Source organism: Lygodium microphyllum, chromosome 11 (genome assembly GCF_053477565.2).
Source record: "Lygodium microphyllum isolate KBCC chromosome 11, Lygodium_microphyllum_v1.1.10, whole genome shotgun sequence".
Classification (NCBI taxonomy): Eukaryota; Viridiplantae; Streptophyta; class Polypodiopsida; order Schizaeales; family Lygodiaceae; genus Lygodium; species Lygodium microphyllum.
Genome location: NC_141145.1, coordinates 145,125,071 through 145,145,355, shown reverse-complemented (window position 1 = coordinate 145,145,355; position 20,285 = coordinate 145,125,071). Strand labels below are relative to the sequence as shown.

Here is a 20,285-nt window from a genome sequence, read left to right as displayed (position 1 = left end):
GTCGATGACGAAGAAGCACCGGTAAGAGAATCATCAATTGGATCCTTGGGGGCTGAAGCCTCATTGAAGATCACATCCCTGCTCACCTCAATCTTCCGTGTCGTTGGGTCATAGAGCCGATATCCCTTCGTGGTTGTGCTATAGCCCACGAAGATAAGCTGTCTCGACTTAGAGTCGAGTTTCGTCTGCCTCTTCTTCTTGTCCACATGGACAAAAGCATCACATCCAAAGATGTGAAATTGGGACACGGAAGGCTTCCTCCCAAAGAAAGCCTCGTCAGGAGTCATGTCTTGCAATGCTGAAGTCGGAGAGCGGTTGCGAATATGCTCTGCTGTAGCCACTGCCTCACCCCAAAGGGAATGAGGTAGACTCCTATGCTCTAGCGTGGATCGGGCCATCTCCACCATGGTTTGATTAGCACGCTCCACCACACCACTCTCTGATGGTGTGTTTGGATGGGAATACTCTACCCAAATACCGCGATCCCTGCAAAACTGATAGAAAAGATGAGAAGTGAACTTGCCACCGTGATCAGCTCGAATGCCACGAACTTTGGAGGTAGTTTGTGTCTTCACAAACACCTTTCACTCGCAGAAACGGGAGTACGCCTCGCTCTTGTACTCCAAGAAATCAGGCCACACATAACGACTCAAGTTGTTCACAATCAGCATCAGATACTTGGCCTTCCCAAGGGAGGCCGTGCCCATAGGTCCGCAAAGGTTGGTGTGAACCAACTCGAGCGGTAAAGAAGCCCTCCTGGAAGCAACTTGTGGGTGAGGTTGCCTATGCTGCTTGCCCCTCAAGCAACTGGGGCATAAAGTGTGAAGAGGAGGGAAATCGGGAAGTCTCTCCACCATCTTCCTCATGGAAGCCCGTCGTATCGCATCAAGGTTCAGATGCCTGTAACGAGCATGCCAAAGCAGCCCAAGCTCATGGGAAGCCCTCGCAGCCAAGGTTGTGAACTTATAAAGCCCATGCTCTTGTGTACCTATCCAAAGAGTATCACCGGTAGAAGCATCCTCCATTGTGACTACATCTTGGGTAAAAATGACTCGGGTACCTAGCTAAGTAAGACCATGCACAGACAATAGGTTAAAGCCCAAATCAGGTACATAAAGAACTTTGGTGGAATAAGACCGCCTATATGGAAACATAGGTAAAGTCCCCACGCCTCGAACAAGAACTGTAGAGTTGTTACCAATGGTGACAGTATCCCCTCTCGAATGAATATCCTGAAGCCAATCCTATCGAAAGGTCATGTGAGAAGATGCTCCACTGTCCACTAGCCAAGGCTTCTCCTGAGTGGTAGAAGCTAGGGCTATATCCTCCTCAACAAAGACATGACAAAAGCAGACTCTGTGTGGCTAGGGTCGCCTTCGAGTCCTCCTTGGGCTTTAGATGGGGGTACTTCTGCCAACACTTCTCCTCGGGATGAGTGCCCTTTCCATAGTGTGGGCACTTGGGCTTCTTCTCCTTCGCATCCTTCTTGTCCTCCTCCTTCATGTCCTTACCTTCCCCTTCGGCTGCTTCTTTTTCTTGTCGCCACCAGTACTTGCACCCACCTCTCTGAGACGCTTGTCATGCTCCAAGACAAGCGGGGAAAGTTTCTCCCATAGGAGTTTCTCGCGGGTCCTTGAGGTGGTGAGGCTGGTATAGAAGACATCATACCGGGGTGATGGCAGTTGAGTCAAGAGAATCATCGCCGTATCCTCGGACGAAATCACCTGACCAAGAGAGGCTAACTCACCTTGCATATCCTCCATCTTCGTGATGTGTTCCTTTATGGAAGAAGAATCTTCAAGACTGAGCATCCACAATTTCTTCTCTAAAGAAATCTTGTGGGCAAACGTCTTATGCTGATACAAAGACGCAAGCTTCTTCCACACTTCTGCCGCGGTTTGAAACCTGTGAACATGAAAAAGAACAGAGTCGTGAAGACTCATAAGGAGAAAGGAACATGCTCGAGAGTTGAGCCTATCCCACAAGGCTGCACGGTCCATAGAGGCCCCATCTGACTGATCCACCGGGGGACGGTCGAAGAAACAAGCTCCCATAGGTCGAATGTGTCTAGGATGCACTCCACCTTGCACGACTAGAGGGAGTAGTTGGAGCCATCCAACTTGTCTTCCTTTGGAAAGGAAGGGAGAATGGGCACTTGTATCGAGGGAATCAAGGAAGGCATACGGACATCTGAAGTAGTCTTTGCCGATGGAACCTTCACGGTAGATGGAACCCTCTGAGATACATGGACTGAAGAAGGATGAGTGTGAGGAGACTCCTCTCGTCGTCGATCACGAAACTCTTAATAATCCAGTCTCCACTCAGAGGAATGAGGAGAAAGGAGCTCATCCTCTGAGTCATCGAAGCCTGAAAACTGGTAAGACATCTTCCAAATCTGCAAACACCAAACACACCAGTTTTTTGATGCCGAGTGATAACCACTAGAAGGGTCACCAATCACCGATCAGACTAGCTGTAAACACAACTAGAGATGATGCAAACGCTGATGCAAAAGCCGTCAGACACCAAAACGCAGCCTGGGGTGGAGTCGCCTGCAAGAATAGGGTGGCCACATGAGGAGAAAACTGCCTGAAGAACAAAATGCCACCAGGAGGAGTGTCGCCCAACTGATAGAAGGCCGCCTTGCAGCAAAACGGAACCATGAGGTAGATGGTGATGTGGCAGCCACTGGAGAAGGCGACTGCAGCAAACGCAAGGGTAGCTGCCTAGCTGATGGGGAAGAACTGGCAGCAGCAGACGAAGGGGATGGTGTCTCTTTGTTGATGGAAGCTCCTCTGTGCTCTCAATTAGGTTTTGATACCATGTCGGAGTGCGCAACAGAAGAAGAAACACGAACACAGAGGAAGAGAGAGAAAGCAGAAAATGAAGGAAGAAAATTTGCACTGACTGAGATGAATGCTGAATACAAAGGCATGGACTGATCAGTCCCTGCACGCAGCCCGGAGTGTCAGTGAGGGCACCAGATCAGGTTGGAAACAATGGCAGCACCAATGCTGGAATGGGAGAGGAGGGAGAGTGTGCTGAAATCTGCATAGTAGTGTGTGGGACTGATGGGGGGGGGCTGCTATATATAGCCCCCTAGCCTTCAAATTGACCGACCTGGCCCAAAACTGGCCGACCTGGCCTAAACTGGCCGATTGTACCAAAAAAGATACATAAAATGGCCGACTGCCACCCGAGAAGGAAATGCACAACAAAAACAGCAATACACAAACTGACAGAGCTCCTCTGTCTCCTGCCAAACTTTGACAGGAGCTCACAACCAGGAGATGACAGATTGACAATGAAATAGAGCAGGCTAACAGTTATTGCGTTTCAACAATGTTCATACATTTTGTGTCTTCTCTGTGCAAATCCTAGCATATCTTCACATGGTATCAAAGCGGGCGTTCTTCTAAAGAGTATCTTGTGGCTATTGTGCAGAGCTTGGTTTTATGCAAGATATACAAACACACATAATTGATTTATGATGGCTCCAACAACTCCATTTTCGGATCCTCTGAAGCTTTCTCAAGCTACTTCTTCAATGGAGGTCTTGAGGAGGCTATATGGTCTTGAATTGGAGGATAATGCTCCGTCTACTTGTTAGAGCTGGACAGCTGGACATTCCCTAGACAGGTAGAAGCAGTAGGAGGTGACATGTGGCACGTGGCTGTTGACGTGTTAGGCGCCAGCAGTTTTCAGGTCTGCCGGCTGGTCGAACAGTACTGCTGTTAGTGGATTGCATTTAATGCAGCTGACCTTGTACTTTTTAGCATTTTTAGTGGCCTATTTATTGGCCCTGGTTTTTGCAGACTTGCTTAGTTGTGCTCCTAATTTTGAGGTTGCAGACCGTGGAGATTGCCCTCGGGATTGATGGAGATTGAGATCTTCGAGGTGGAGACATATACAGACATTCTCTCTGCACCGGTGTATATTTCTGCATCCTTATAGAGTATTCTTCATTGCATATTTTTTGCGTTTCATTGTCTCTTTTTCTCTCTCTCTCTCTCTCCCTCCTCTTTCTGTTCACTCTTTGTCTTAGTCATTCGCTTTTGCATTGCTTCACTTTGATATGGTATCAGAGCATTGAAGGACGACCCATCTAAAGAGGAGATTTCAGCATGACACAAGGCTGCGTTTTCAGCGTTCTAGGATGAGCAGGAGGATTGTGCATCAAAACAAGGTTGAGGCAAGCGTAGACGTGTGAGAAAGGAGAAGATTTGCTGAAGTTGCTGCTGGTTTTTGTTGTTAGAGAAGGAAAAAGGCTGCATTTTGGGCTTTCAAGTGCAGATTTTACCTTTTCATCAATTCCGGCGAGTGAAGAAGGAACAGGACGAGTGATCAAGAGCCCTAGAAGGCTGTATTCTCATAGTCATCAGAGGGGGCTGCTTTTTGTGTTTTGTGCAAGCATTGTAGGTGAAGATATATTCTAAGGCCGAGACAGAGTTTCAAGCGATCATGGACCAGGTGCCCGTCTTACTAGCTTTTCCATCATATCAAAAGCTCAATGGTAAGAATTTTCGCATCTGGTGGGTCATGATGCTTGCCATTTTGGAGTCCTATGAATTAGCGGAGCTTGTTGCTAAGGCTATTCATTGTCCTTCATGAGACAAGTCCAAACTCTCTTCCAGTGATAGGGTGGAGTTGGCAAAGGCTCAGGCGCATTGGGATAAACTCAATACTCACATTCACTCCTTTTTTATTTCTCTCATGTATTATAGTTGTTATCTCTCATGTTGAGTATTTGACGGCGATGGCGCGGTGCCAACAATTGTTTCTCTAGAGCAAGTGCCCCTTGAGGACGCTTCTTCGGATGAGGAGCTTAGTTTTGATCCCCTAGATTCACCCCTTCCTCCCTTGCCATTGGTGGATCTTCCAGAGACTTCAACAAATGGAGAGTGACGAGGCGAGATCCGGCCGCCTCCTTGCTGGGTTTGTGACACTCTTTGTGATGCAAGGATTGAGGAGGGAGTGGCAGCCCATAGAAACAAGGGACGGGGGACGGGAAGGGGGTCGGCCAAAACCAGGGAACGGAGACCCGGGGGGGGGGGGGGGAACGGCATATTAAAAAAATGCATTTTCACACATAAAACAATTTTCAGCTCATCACATTGGACTCTATGCAATGAAATATATAAACAAGCACAGTTTGAGCTTTAAAAACATAAATTTTCAGTGAATTTTATCAACATATCGCATAACGAACATGAGATGAGAAAATGACAAATACAAGCCGTATGGATAAACTTTAACAATCAATGTATTATAAAAGAGCATGCGTCCGAACTCCATTGTGATCTGTCATTGTTAATGTGACATGAAAGTTTAAGAGTTCAAACTTCAAACTTCAAAGATAGGAACTAAAAAAAAATGTTCAAGGAGAAAAAGAGTCAACATTGAGTAGTAAAAGACGAAAGACTAAAGTAGCTTTATCATTCATGACATCATGTGGTCCCTAGGGCATAGGAAACAGCTAGCTGGCTGCTAGGTTGTAATCAGCCATAAAGTAATATACAAAATGAACTTTAGCATTGAATTAGTCCAAATCTAAAGGAAATTATCATCGTCTGCAACCAAATGAGCATCTACAAGCTTGCCACGTGGCAATAGGTCATGATATCATATAGGTAATTGGCAAGTGGATACCAAGCTATAACCAACCATAAACCTGGAACCAACATACAAAATGAACTGTAGCAAGGAATAAGGCCAAATCTAGAGGGAATCATCATCATCTGCAGTAAAATGCGCATCTGTGGCTCTTGAAGTGCTAGCCTCATGATCATGGGTGCCATGCATAGTCTCTATAAAACGAGTATGCTTCTCCTCCTTCTCCATCTCCCGTTGGGTAAATGGATCAGCCTGTGATGTAACACTTTTGCAAAGCATTCTCAAGTTGGCACTAACAAAGACCAAATCATTTGCTTTTTCTACTTCAAGGTGATTCCTCTTCTTTGAAGCAATATGAGTGTAGGTGCTCCATAATTGCTCCAAGCAAGAGGAGCTCACTGCTTGACTTAAGATACGAATAGCCAACTTCTGCAACTTTGGCCCATCTAATCCAAAATCCTCCCACCACAAAGGTGCCTCAACCCTGCATCGGTCATGTAGACCATCCGCACATTCATAAGAGTTTTTTGCTCTCCTATAGAGATCAAGCTAATCTCTAATTTTGCGCCTAGTGTCAACATTAGACACTATGTGCTTAAGAATTTGCCTCCAATGGAGATTGACCTCAGCATCATTTTCTTGATCCTTACCTTGAAACTCAGGGTCCAAAACAAATGCAGCTAAATGTAGAGGTGAGCTATAGGCATTCCACCTCTCAATACACAAATCATGTATCTCCTCATATTGGTCAACATTAGGCACTAAATCTTTTAACTTTTCAATCATCCTATCCATTGCCTCGTACACTTTGCCAATACATGGCTGCATACCATCAATGAGTCTCAACAACTGTACAAAAGGCATAACCATTGCATCAAATTTTTTTACATTATCCCAAAATTCATTGCTCTTTGCATTTTCTTTGCATGTTATGTCCGCAGGAGTGACTGCTAATGAAGAAGTACTAAACTCATCATTGACAAACAATTGTCTCATTGCACCCATGCATTCAGTGAGGCATCCCAACATAAAAAAGTTGTAGGCAAACCGTGTGTCTAAATACTTCAACAACATCTTTTTTGACCTTTTTGTAAACTCATAGCGAAGGTATTGATGATTTAAAATAAAAGTAACCATTTGATTTGCATCATGTATCACAGGATGGACCCATGATAACTCACCAATATCCTTCAAAAGGTCATTCAAGCAATGTGGCATGCGATAAGAAAATGTGATATGCTCATATACTCCCTGAACAATAGCATCTGTTGCCCTATTTGTGGGCTCACCATCAGCCACAAAACCAACTACCAAATGTGGCCCAATAATCTCAATAACAGAGATCCACTCTATTGCAAGTTGATTTGCGGACTTTCCAGTCCTTGAAGCATCATGGGATGACATAAAATACATCTCCCCTGGAGAATAAGCTACAATGCCATGGATAGACCTCTTTCTCGTGTTACTCCACCCATCAACGATAAGTGTGACACCATTTTTCTTTCAATCTCTCTTTATGTTTGCTGGAGCTTGCTCCATAACACGCTTTTCCTTATCAAGCAAGGTAGTGCATAAAGTCTCAGAAGAGGGGGGTATATAGTTAGGCCCATACTCTCCAACCTTCTTCAACATGGCTCTAAAGTACTTTGAACTAGGGACATAAAATAATAAACACAATAATTATCATGATGAAATGATTTAAAATAAATTAGAAGTTTATATTATATAAGTTATAAATTTAAAAATTATATTATTTAAGGAAAAAAGATGTAAATAGTAAAGGTTTGAGTATATCAATTTGTCAAGACTCAAAACTTGGTTATATGAAATGCAATATGGTCGTGGTAGAAGAAACAAGCCATTGCTAAATCTGTCTCCTCTTTTTTGATTGGGTCCCATTCTTCTTGGAGAGTAGTCTGGCGTCTAATGGTCGAGGACAAAGGCACTAATGGTGAATATGGACTGAATCCAACGACTCCATGTGGTGTGGATGTCACACTTGCTACTGTAGGTAAAGCTCTGGGCTTGTTAGTTGCTGCCGCAAGTGTAGCTGGATCAACTGCCACTCGTGTACGCCTTGATGCAAATAGAGCCTCTTGTCCAGCCATACGATTTAGAAGCTTCCTTGTCTTCTCTGGTGTAACATTGGGACCACAAAATTGCACTTCCAATCTTGGCTCATGCAATAAATGGGCACTTATTTTATTTGCGCCACTCGTACGTTGGTATGGACACAGCTTGCATGACCAAGGGCATGATCCGCCTCCACTTGATTGGCGTTTAGCATTTACCTCATCCCACCACGACCATGTGTCGGAGCGTCTGCCTCTCCCTCCGACCCAACGAGCCGGTCGTGAAGAAGCCATGTTGGTTGCTTAGTTGCTTACTTCGGGACCCGGGTGCCCGATGTAGGGAGGCTAGGAGCCCAAGCTGCAAGGAGCAAGAAGGAAGAGAAGAAGAAGATGATGATAATGAAGAAGAGGAGATGAGAGAAAGAAGAAGAAGAAGAAGAAGAAGAAGAAGGGTTGCGGGCCGGGCTGCAGGGCGAGGAGTAAGGTACGTTGTAGGGCGGGCAGTAAGGTGGGTTGCGGGGGGAGTAGGAGTTGGAAGCTGGAGTAGGTGTCGGAGGAGCCGCGAGTTAGGTGAGAGATGCACGAGGCGGCTGGGCAGGAGTTGCGCCAGAGGGAAGACATGCTATAGCCCAAAAGCGGGGGATGGTGATTGTTCGTCTCTCGACAATCCCGTCCCTAACAGGCAACATGTCTTGGGGACGGGGGGACGGCCATCCCCTTGTGACACTTCTAAACGGGGACGTCCCCCGTTCCACCTCCACGTCCCGCACATGTCTGTCTCGGGACGGTGTTCCGACATCTCGAGGGCCCAGGATGGGCATCCCTTGTTACTATGTGACAGCTGCAAGATGGTTTGTGGCGTTCTCGAAGGAACCAAGCACACCACATTGAGCTTGTTTACACTAATTACTGTTTGATGACTCGTGTTATGCAAAATCGAGAGCCCATCTCCATGAAGGAGGCTTTATAGCATGATCATTGGCGGAAAGTGATGGAGCATGAGCTAGAGTCGATTTAGAGGAACGGTACCTGGTATCTTATGTTGAAACCTCCTCATAAGAAGATCATTGGAGTCAAATGGGTCTTTAAGACCAAGTATCGCAGTGATAGCACGTTGAACAAGTACAAGGCCTGCCTTGGTGCTAAAAGTTTTGTATGGCGCCTAGGCATTGATTTCCATAATACTTTTGCACCTACAGCTTTGATGGCTACTATTTGTGTAGTTCTTGCATTGGCTAGCCATAGAAGATGACCGGTCTATCAGCTAGATGTGAAGTCTGCCTTCTTGAATGGGGAGTTGAAGGAGAAGATCTATGTTGAGCAGCCTCTTGGCTTTGGTTCTTCTAGGTAAGGTGTATAATTTGAGGAAGGCTCTCTATGGCCTTAAGCAGGCTCCCTGTGCTTGGAATGAGACGACTGAATTGTTTCTTCAGAAGAAATTGGGGCACAATGTTTCAAAGTTGATTCCCGATTGTATGTACACATTGTAGGTGGGGATCGTGTGTTGTTTGTCCTTTATGTGGCCGGCTTGGTTGTGACAAGTGAGCTCAAATGGTTGAGTAGATGAAGGCATTACTTCATGAGAAGTTTGAGATGAAGATGTGGCACTTCTTCACTTCTTTCTAGGTCATGAGATTTATCAGACTCCGAGGGGGATCTTTATTTTCCAATAGTGGTATGTACAAAAACTCTTGACTATGCGTGAGATGGAGGGCTGGAAGTCTCTTATAATTCCTATGGACGCGAATTGGAAGGCTACAACTCATTCCGATTCTCCTTTGGTGGATGCTATCCATTATAGGCAGTTAGTTTGCTCCTTGGTCTAGCTTCTTAATACTCTTGTTGACCTATGTTATGCTGTAGGTGTACTGGTTGGGTTCTTGTTGACTTATGTTATATTGTAGATGTGCTAGCTGGGTTTATGAGTGCACCCAAGATGGTGCATTGACAGGCTGCTCAGAGGATTTTGCGATTCCCATGGAAAACTTGTGATTTTGGGATCTATTATTCCGCTTGTACACGTGTCACAGATTGTGTACTTACAGGATGGAGTGATTGAGATTGGGCTGGTGATGTGGATCATCGGCGGTTTATGATAGGTTATTGCTTTACCTTGGGTGTTGGTGCTATTTCATGGAGTAGCAAGAAGCAACCCACAACCCACAGTTGCCCTTGCCCTATCTTTTGACTGAGGCGGAGTATCAGGTGGCGTCTTCTACTACATGCGAGACAGTGTGGCTTCATAGGCTCTTGGAGGAGCTTGGTTGCTGGTAGATATGTCTTATTGTTCTATAGTGCGACAATGAGAGTCGCATTGCCTTGGCCAGGAATCTGGTGTTTCATGCTTGGACAAAGCATATTGAGATCTAGTACCATTTCATTCTGGAGAAGATTCTCGATGAGACCATTTCCGTGATCTATTGCAAGACAGAGGACAATCTTGTATTCTTGTTTACCAAGGCGCTTCCCCAGGCTTTACTTTGACAGCACTCTAGATCGCTTAGCCTTCTACCATGTCTAGGATTTGAGAGGAGGTGTTTGAGTTGGGCAGTTGGACATTCCCTGGATAGGCAGGAGCAAGTGACACATGGCATGTGGCAGCTAGCGTGTCAGGTGCCAGTAGTTTTCAAGTCAGACAATACTGTTGCCAGTCGACTGCATTTAATGTAGCTGACCTAGTATTTTTTTAGCATTTTTTGTTGGCCGTGAATGAATCAATGTTGTAAATAAATGAGAGAATGTACAGACTGCCCAAGGATAAAGCTATCCAATAGCCGATAGGTCTCATGGGAGTGGGCTGAGATAACTCCTTGCATGTGTTTTAATCCACCTAAAATTCTCATTAAGTTATTAGTACTTAATAATGGGTATTTAGACTATTTTGGAGACTAGTTTTGAACTAGGAAATCTTGTAAAAATCACAAGTAGCTATCCCATAAGCATACATTTGGAATATTTCTATGGATATGTTTTTCTTATTTTTCCTTCATTAAACATGTAACCACATGATAGCACATGGGGCTGATGATCTCTATCAGTTTGTTGAGCAAAGAACAGAGGTTCTACTTGGGTCAAAAGCACACAAAGGCTTTGAAGAATTTGAAGAGATTATTGAAGTTATCACCTACATTGAGGAAGGCTAACTACTCAATCAATGCTGAAAATGGAAGAGTAGTAGGCTAGAAACTAGATCACATTAGTCTCTCGGTCTTGAATCGGTAAACACAGCAATGTAATTGCGTGAAGATGATGATAGCTGATCATTGGTAGCAATGGGATGTTGGGCGACAGGCTGTAGACCACGTAGAAGTAGTCACTAGGGGCTAGACAGCTAGTGAAATAGGGATGCTTATGGTGGGCAGCCTACCTATCCATAGATGTAGAAGGATCCTCCCAAATTAGGGTTTTGCTTATGGGACACAAAAACTCTCTAGGACCGGACATTGTTAAATGAAAATTTGGTAGTTTACATGTTTTGGGGCTGCTTTAAAGAGCTAATAAGTTTGTATTGCATTTTTAGCTCAATAGGATCATGATTCATGGATCATGATATGGTAAATCACAAGTTCCAAGTGGCAAGTATAAAAACTAGTAGATACAAAAAGAACCTAAAGTTTAAGACTCAATGTGAGTTGTGTGTAATGCAAAGGCTTCATGAAGAGGCTTAGGCATTGTGATAGGGGTAAAGAATGTAGAGATATAAGTAGAGGTAGGGGAAGGGAAACAAGAGGAGGTAAAGGAAGAGGAAATAAAAATAGATCTATACATAGGGGATGAGATGTAAGAGGACAAGGAGGATGTAGAGGTAGAGAGGTAGATGGAGAGAAGAGATTAGATGAGCTTGTCAGACACACACACACACACACACACACAGAGAGAGAGAGAGAGAGAGAGAGAGAGAGAGAGAGAGAGAGAGAGAGAAGGAGGTGGTAAGGCATAGATAGAGGTTGACGAGGATAAAGAGGAAAAGATTAATGCAAAAAACCACTTTTCTTTTAACACCAACATTTAAAAAAAAGGGGGATGAAAATTGTAGTATGGATCGTACATTTCTGATTGGACTAGATAGATCGTACTATATGGATCCATTTGTGGATGGAATGCAACCGTGGGGAGGAAGGAGCCTTTGGATTAGCTTTGAGATAGGCAATAGCTGATTGTGCAACATGATAGGTTAGGGGGCAGGAGTTTTCTTCTTTGTCTCAATGAGAGGTAGTGACTAAAGATGAGGGTTCGTCGGTTGCATTGGGGTTTTACCCCCTTTTCAAAGTTGTCGGTGCCAGTTAGAATTGCCATCAAAGCTATTGTTCAAAAGATACTCCTTTCAGTCCTAGGCCATTTACTGTTGGAACAATTAAATGTTCCATGGGAGTCAGCACATTAGATTGGACACTAGCGAGTTCTTGGGGAAGGTCAAAGGGATAGTTGATTCTTAATTTAAAAAAATGAAATTCTGAAAATAAATCAAGTAATGCTGAAAATTTCTTTTGGAAGGTTGCCACTTAGCAAACTTGCCCATGCAAGCTAAGAGAAGGCTGTTTGGGGTTTGGTTGAGTATAAAGGCAGCTGTTCAAAGGCTGACGAGGAAGGAGGAGCCACCAGATTAGCTTGCCTACTACCTTGGAAAAGAGTGCTACTAGTATAAATCCAACGAGCCCAAGAAAGTCAGCAACTCTCAAGTCAAGCTCAACCTATCCAAAACCTCCAGCTTAGTTTGAAACCTAACTTGCAAGACTGAGAAGATTATGGACATTGCAATAGAAATTGCCCATGATGAAAATCAACTAGTGACTATGTGTCTTTATAATTGCATGATAAAATTATGTTCCTTGTTCATGTTTATGCCCAGTCTAATGTTAGAATCCTCCCTAAGGAATTCAAGGATTACTTAACATGGCCACTATCTTGGGAAGAGCAATAATATCTCAGCAAGCAATATAGTGATCAACTAGATAACCTTTTGTGTCATTCCAGAGAAGCAAGCAGAGGAACACCATTTGGTCCCAACACTTCACAATCCATTATGCCCCCCAACCATCAAGGAATTAAAAGCACTATAACATGTGATAGCTGATCATGTAGCGTGATAGGATAGCATAGTTGTTAGGTATGAAAGGTATGATATGGTACGGTACAATAAAATACGGTACTAAATGGTACCTTAAGATTTAATAAGGTATGGTATGATATGAATACGAAAAAAAAATTTAACTTGATTATTTTGGACTAAAGATAATAGAATAGATGTTTCAAGTCTAAATAGCAATGCTATTAGAGTATATATGATGAATACTCAAGGGTAACATGCCAAACCTCATGCTACATGTGCAACATTTGCTACTACTATATACAACTTACAACTACATAGATGGGAGTGGATACATCATACATGAATGATCATACAAATAAGAGAAGTATGGGCTTGAGAGAGAAGGTTGAGAGAGAGGGAGAGGCTAGAAAGAAAGAAAGAAAGGGTATATTGAAGTGTCAAAGTGTGGTGTGGACACCTCAATGTGTCTTAGGACGTAAATGTGGTGATGCTAGGCTCTAGAGTTAGTTAATTCAATTGTAGTTAGGGTGTGGAAGGTTAGGTAGGTTAACCTTAGACCTTAGTTGTACTTTCATTGTGTACTTTTGATTTTGCCACAAGATCTCACAACCTTGCTGCCATTTGTTCTTTGTCCTTGAGGAGCTGAAAGGGAGGAATGCTAGTGCCTCCAGCCTGGTCTGCGAGCCACCCAAGTGCGCCAGCTGCCCAAGTTGTCCCATGTTCAGCAGCACCAGCCATTTTGCGCTGCCCTGCCTGAATTTTGCACCATTGCCAGCTCCTTGTGCCAGCAGACTACATGCAACCACCCTGTGCGCAGTCTTGTCCTGTTTGCTGCTGCCTCAGCCAGCGCCGCCCCTGCTCCCGTGTAGCCACCCTGTTTTCTTGCTGTGCAGCTTTTTCTGCTCCATTGTCAGCTGCCTGCAGTGGCGCTGCCTTGTGCAGCCCGACATCTTACTGCATTGCCCTACCAGGCTTCCACTTGCTCAGCCTACGTGCTGCTGCCTTTGTTGTGTTGCCACCTGCACCACTTGCCTTAATTGCCGCTTGAGACATTCCCACTTGCAGTGTGTGTGTGCAACATTTCCACGAGAAATTTGGGGGTTTTGTGATTTTTAGGTCAAGCACGAGTCTTGAGGTGCAATGAAGTTGCTGGTTCCAGTCAATCTGCATCCCGAGGTGACAATTTCATCGAATTGTAAGGCTATAAGTATAAAATTTATTCAATTTCTCAGATTTCCTTCAAGCAATTTTGGAGCTTTTGTGTTCCACACATCCCAAGGAAGGAAGCAGGTTCAGGTATGGAATTTATTTACTGATTGGTACATTTTGGGCACAGGAATTTGTGCAAATTTGGGGATTTACAGCATTAAATTGCTGAAATTCAGTTTTTGGCATGCATTCCAAAGTACAACAGTGCATTGCTGTTCTGTGTAGATTTGGTACGCTTTATATGCATTTCAGGTAGAATTTGTTTTGTGACAATTTTGAGATTTCATTCTCTGTCCTGTGTTGGGGTTCTAGTGCTCATGGGAGTACGTTTTGCACTTCAGATCGGAAGTGTTTGGTTGCAGATTTTGTGCATTTTATTGCAGCAATGGCATAACAAGATGGCAGCAATTATTCTTCGTGGAGTTTCATGGTGCACAATTTGTTGGTTGTGAAAGGTCTTTGGGATTATGTGACCGGTGATTTGGCCAGACTAGAGGGGATTGCTCCACAAATGCCTCAAAGAGGTGCTAGAGGACAGCCAGCTACCCCTGCTGTTGCCCCCATTCCTCCTATAGCTGATCAAAGGAGATGGGACTCCAGAGATGCACAAGCCTTGTCTTCAATTGCTTTATCAGTCAAAAGAGCAATAATACCTCTTATTCGGTCTTGTACGACCTCCAAGGCAGCATGGGATGTTCCTGAATGTATGTTTGCAGCTAGGAATGAGGCTAGAGTCTCTTACTTGAGAAGAGAGTTGGAAAATGCATACATAGATGAGGGTGATGGCATGACAAATCACCTTATTTATAGATGGGATTTAGAGAGCAGCTGTTGAATATTGATGAGGTGATATCTGATGAAGAGATGGCCAACATCACACTTAACTCTTCCAGATTCTTATCTTGGTTTCCATACTTCATTGAATTTGTCCTTGAGGGGGGCACAATAGTTCGTCACATTTATGGAGTTAACTAACCTCTTGTTGCTAGAGGAATAGACTTGCTAGAATATGGCACAACAACTCCTCGCATTTATGGAATTAACTGACCTCTTGTTGCAAGAGGAATAGACTAGCAAGAATATGGCAATGAGATCAGGTGATATAGTTATGCTTTCAAGGTTACAGGCAAAGGCAAAGGCAAATACAAGCAACAAATGAAAAATCAGCCCAAGGTTGATGTGGAACAGCCATCTAGCAAGGCTGCCCAAGATTTAGACAAAGCAAAAAAGAAGAATAAATGCTCTACTATTGCAAGAATCCCAGCCACCAGATAGATGAATGTAGAAAGAGGGTAGCAAAGGAGAAAAAGGACTCTATCTTGGCTATCCATGCAACATCAGCCACGGTCTTCGGATGGTGACGCTACAACCAACTTGGTCAAGGAGAATTACGCATTTCTCATTTGCAGTTATGATACATCTATGGCTGTTTCAACATTTAATGTTGTTGAAATGCAACATACATGGAAGTTTGATAGTGGGGCATCCAAGCACATCACTTCTCAGAAGTATTCACATCCATGCAATCAGCCCTGTGGGGAAGAGAGTTTCTTATGCAAATAGTTCTAGTTATGATGTTTGTGGTATTAATATAGTTGTAATTACTACTATAGATGGATCAGATTTTCAGATGATGGAAACGACACATGACTTAAGTGCCCCAAATATGCCCTGTATGACCAGGTTGCCCCAAAGAATGTCACTCTAATTGCCCCAATACCCCTCAATGCTCCAAATTGATCAGAATGTCCCAAAATTGACTCGATTACCCCCATAGCTTCAAATTGCTCTGAATTGCCCCAATTATTCTAGTTTCCCTTGAAATTAGACAATATAAATGGATGATTACCTTGGAATTGAGAATAGGCTGAAATTTGATTGTGATTTGCAAGAGTTCATAATGCATCAAATTTGAACTTTGCATGGACTCTTGATTGGCTTGTGGGTTGTCTTGACACTTTGAATATTCAATGAGAGAGAGAGAGAGAGAGAGAGAGAGAGAGAGAGAGAGAGAGATTAGTGTGTGCACATTAGGCAGTGGAGATGGGTGAACATGTGGTAGGAGTGTAATACAAGCAAAAAGAAAAAACGTGAAAAAATGTAAATTTTTGGTCGACAGACCTGGAACGGCCATTCCAAACAGGGAATGGCAAGGAACGGTAGGGAATGTGCTTGGGAATGTTCCCTGGCTGTTTCACCTCCTCCAAGGTTCTGGAAGGCGTGAAACCGTTTCTATAGGCCATAACGGCCATTCCCTGTTTCTATGGTGCATACTTAGAAATGCAGTGCGTGCTATTCGGAAAATGTAGCTAACACACATCGATATGTGTGGTCCTATGTGGACAAGAGCTCTTAATGGTCATTGTATTTTGTCACTTAATGGCATATAGGCAAAGTCTAATGTATTTATGCACTTCAAACATGTGGTTGCAAAATTGGAAGTAGAAATAGGTTTGAAGGTGTAAACAATACGTACGAATAGAGGGGGGGGGGGGGGGGGGGGGAGTATATGTCTTGTGCATCAGAGACATTTTTGCTTGAGCATAGGATTACACATTGTGAGGATGACACCTCAATAGAATGGAGTGACTAGAAGAAAAAATCACACTCATGGAAATGACCAGATGTATGTTGAAAAGCAAAGGGCAGCCACACAAGTCTTGGCTTGAGGGCCTTCAATGTGCAAACCATGTACTCAATTGGGCTCTAACTAAGATAGTCAAGACGATCACTTCTTATGAGGCATGGCATGATGGTAAGCTGAAGGTTGATTACTTTCGTCTGTTTGGATGTATAGCATTTGATCATGTGCCTAAAGAGCTTTGTGGGAAGCTAGATGATAAAGCACTTAAATGTATTTTTGTTGGATATAGTTTGGAGAGCAAAGGCTACTGTTTGTATGATCCTTGCACTCCAAATATTTTTGTCAACAGAGATGTCATTTTTCTTGAAAATGCAGCCTTTTCTCAGGATCAGTTTGAGATGCCAACCATATATGAGATTGATGATGCCTTTGAGGGTCTTTTGCCACTTGCATTGGGATCTGTGCCTGCTGTAAATGCAGAAACATATGTATTATACCAAGCTATCGCTGTTCCACCCGCTCTAGATCAGCCCTTGGTTGATCATGTTTTGCCCTTGGTAGTGGACCAAGCAGTTGAGCAAGAAAGGGTTGCTGTAAATGCAGCAAAAATAGTCCGAAGATGGCTGTTGCAAACTCTCTAGGAGAGTAAGATTGATGCTCCATTTGATGATGCATAGCAGGATGTACATTGGTTGCAGGCCATGGAAGAGGAGTTGGACTCCATTGCTACCGATGGTACTTGGGATCTTATTGAGTTGCAACTTGGCAAGAAGGCTATTGGGACTAAATGGGTTTAAACTCAAACGCAAGGCTGATGGTTCAATTGACTCGTACAAGCCTTCAGGCATGTTCACAATGTTATAGCCTACTACAAATATCCATCATTAGGAAAGGCTGCTTTCTTGTCCAGTAGAGAACTAAGAAACTAGTTGGCAAAATATTATTGTGAGTCATAAGGGATAAAAGTTGGTTGAAACAACAGGGAACCGAAGTCTCTTGGTTTATTTTCTTCTCAAAGGAGTGTTTACGGTTAAACGCATTTTGTGACACAGCAATTTGTACATTGGTTGCTTGGCAGAAGGTGACCAGTAGTTATATATACAAAGTGTTTACAGTAACTATTGAAAGGCTTATGACAAATCTGCTTCTGCTATGGCTACAGTCATTAGTGAAAATACTATTTGTTGAAAAGTACATGTGTCATGATGTTGGCTCCCAAAAGACCACTCATTGTGGTGATATTGTAGAGTATTGTGAAAGGTCCCTATCTCTCCTTCAGGTTGAAGAAAATGGAATTAAGATGCTGATTTTCCAACCCATTTATATGAGAATCAGTTACTCTATTTAAGGGATGTGGATAGGGCCTATTAAGTCATGTTGCAATCTTTATCATTCACAACTTGTGAGCTCTAAGCATGATCCTCCGGACCTCCAAACTCGGAATCTGCTTCAGTTATTCACTTCCAAGTTCCAACATTGAACTGATGCAATCTTTTGTTTACTGAAACTGAAGGATATGAATGAGGACAGTCAGTAAGAAATGTCTGGTCCCTTTGAAACCAAGGTTGGTAGTGGTTATTCAGTCCAACTGAGTTTCTATGTAAACTTCAACATTGATTTGAAGTCTTTGATGATGGTTGACCTGCTTTTAATGATTCACACCTTTCTGGTTTTTGAGACGCTATGTTGTGAACTTATTTTTGAGCAGGTCAAACAATTCTTGGTGGTACTGTCACTGTTCAAGTGTATTATATGGGAGTTCCTGTGCACTCGGAGAAGGATGATTTGTGTCTAAGAACAAGTTGTCCTATATCTCCTGGGGATTTTGCCCTTATTAACTCAGAGGGGTTACCAGATTTTACACCAACAGTAAGCTGTGTTTTCCTCACATTTTGAGCTGTATTGTTTTGCTCTCTGATCCTTGTGGTCTGTATTAAGGTTACAAGATTTTTTAAATATTTGATTACTCTTTCAAATTTCTATAATAAGGAGCTGGTTCCAACAACCTGTGTAGTTGTGATTTCTGCACATTCATATTTCATTTGAGGCTTTTGTACAGCATATAATACCTTTTAGATATACAGGATAAAATACCTATTTAGATATGTGAGGAATTAATATATAATATATTGATCTTGTAACAAGCAGATTTTGAAGTCTGTCATCACCAAGTGACTTTATAATTTGGTTTCAGGGTGCTTATAGGCTGGACATGCATATTGAAGATCGGGATGGAGATCTTCTAACGTGCTTGAAGGTCAATTTTAGAATTGCTGCAGCTAGTCTTCAGTTGGAATAATTGTACAAAGGGTATGGAAATATTGCTGTGAATATGTAGTGCTTGATTCTATCAGTTCTCAGAAGAATAATCCTGGGCAATTGTGCGTGCGTGTGTGTGTATATGCATTTCCATTTGAGATGCTAAGGTTTGTTGTTCTACGTACATATATAGGTTTCCATTTGAGATGATAAGGTTCGTTGTTCTAAGGGTGTTCTGATATTGGTTGGAAATGAATGATTTATGAAAGATACAAGTTGTGGGTGATGTATCTCGACTCTCAGTTAATCTGAAGTATGATTCTTTGTATGTTCCAATGTCTTAATCAGCAGTGAACTTGTTCTAAATTCTTGAGTGTGGAAGCTGCTAAAGGAATTGGCTGAACTGATAATAATAAATAGGCTTTTCTCATGACCTGTAATTGATTGGGACATTGCTGGATGGTACTTTAAGAGATTATATTATTCTGGGCTAGGTTCCTTTTAGAATTTACAAGGTTGTACAGATGGGATAATTGTGATGATCACTATGTTTCGTTCAACTCTTTTGGTTATTTGGTTATTCCAAAATGCACTTTGTCAAAAAGGAGTACATACGGTAGAGGAAATTTGCTTGCCTACATGAAAGCAAGAGGCTAGAAAACTACTTCATGTTATAATGCCCTAGGTGTACACGCTAATATAAAGCTCCAAGGAAGCAAACTAGGGTAGCCGTAAGGATTAAAAAGTCGGTAAGCATCAAAAAGAGAATGGAGCTCATCTCTCAATTAAGTCGTCCATTTGCACGCAAAGCATTGCATTTTTTTCTCGTTTGGATGGATGCGATACAGGTTACCACCAATGCGTAACTTACCCTATTGACATTTTACGCTAAGAGGCAAATAGCTATTTTAGTGTTTCTGTAGGCATAATATTCGTGTATGATAAAAACCTTCTTAGTTAGTTTGATAATTTGTATGTGAAGATAATATTGTACCTTCTTTTACATGCCTTCAGCATCTCGAAGGCATCTATAAAGTCCTTGCCACCAACTACATTGTGAGATGCTGACATGGCTAACCCAACAAGCTAGTTATTTTTGTGGAATTCCTATTCCATTCAAACTCGTGATTTTTGGTTCCCTTGCCCACTCCAAACACAGTTTTTAGTGTCACTTCTTAAGACTTGCAACCTTGTAGGTGTTTCATGGACGCCAAACCATGTTGAGCTTGTTGAACTTTTTTGGGCATGATGGGTGAGTGACCAAGTTTTAAGAAATAACTCGTGGACATTGATGCAACTTAAATAGCATGTTGTGGTGTTTACCAATGAGCCTAAAGGTTGCATGTTTTGAAGGTGTGTTTGCAGAACTCTTAAAGGTGCATGTTTTGAAGGCGTGTTTGCATAGCTCTCATGCTTATTGAAAGTGTGCATAGCTCAATAGCATATGTGCATGATTAAGAAGCTCCAACATGACCATGGCTTTTAAACTGACCTTATC

The 20,285-nt window shown here is 42.8% G+C and overlaps 1 protein-coding gene across 2 annotated transcripts in view; it reads left to right on the top strand.

The window, feature by feature from the left end:
* LOC148029476 (uncharacterized) overlaps positions 1-19,119 on the top strand; it is a 59,020-nt gene extending 39,901 nt beyond the window's left edge. For both annotated transcript variants that reach the window (XM_087688317.1, XM_087688315.1), the window contains exons 4-5: positions 18,237-18,397; positions 18,723-19,119. In XM_087688317.1, the coding sequence (XP_087544443.1) occupies positions 18,237-18,397; positions 18,723-18,827 (266 nt within the window). In that variant the 3' untranslated portion in view covers positions 18,828-19,119. The remainder of the gene's footprint in view (positions 1-18,236; positions 18,398-18,722) is intronic.
* Positions 19,120-20,285: the final 1,166 nt, after the last annotated feature.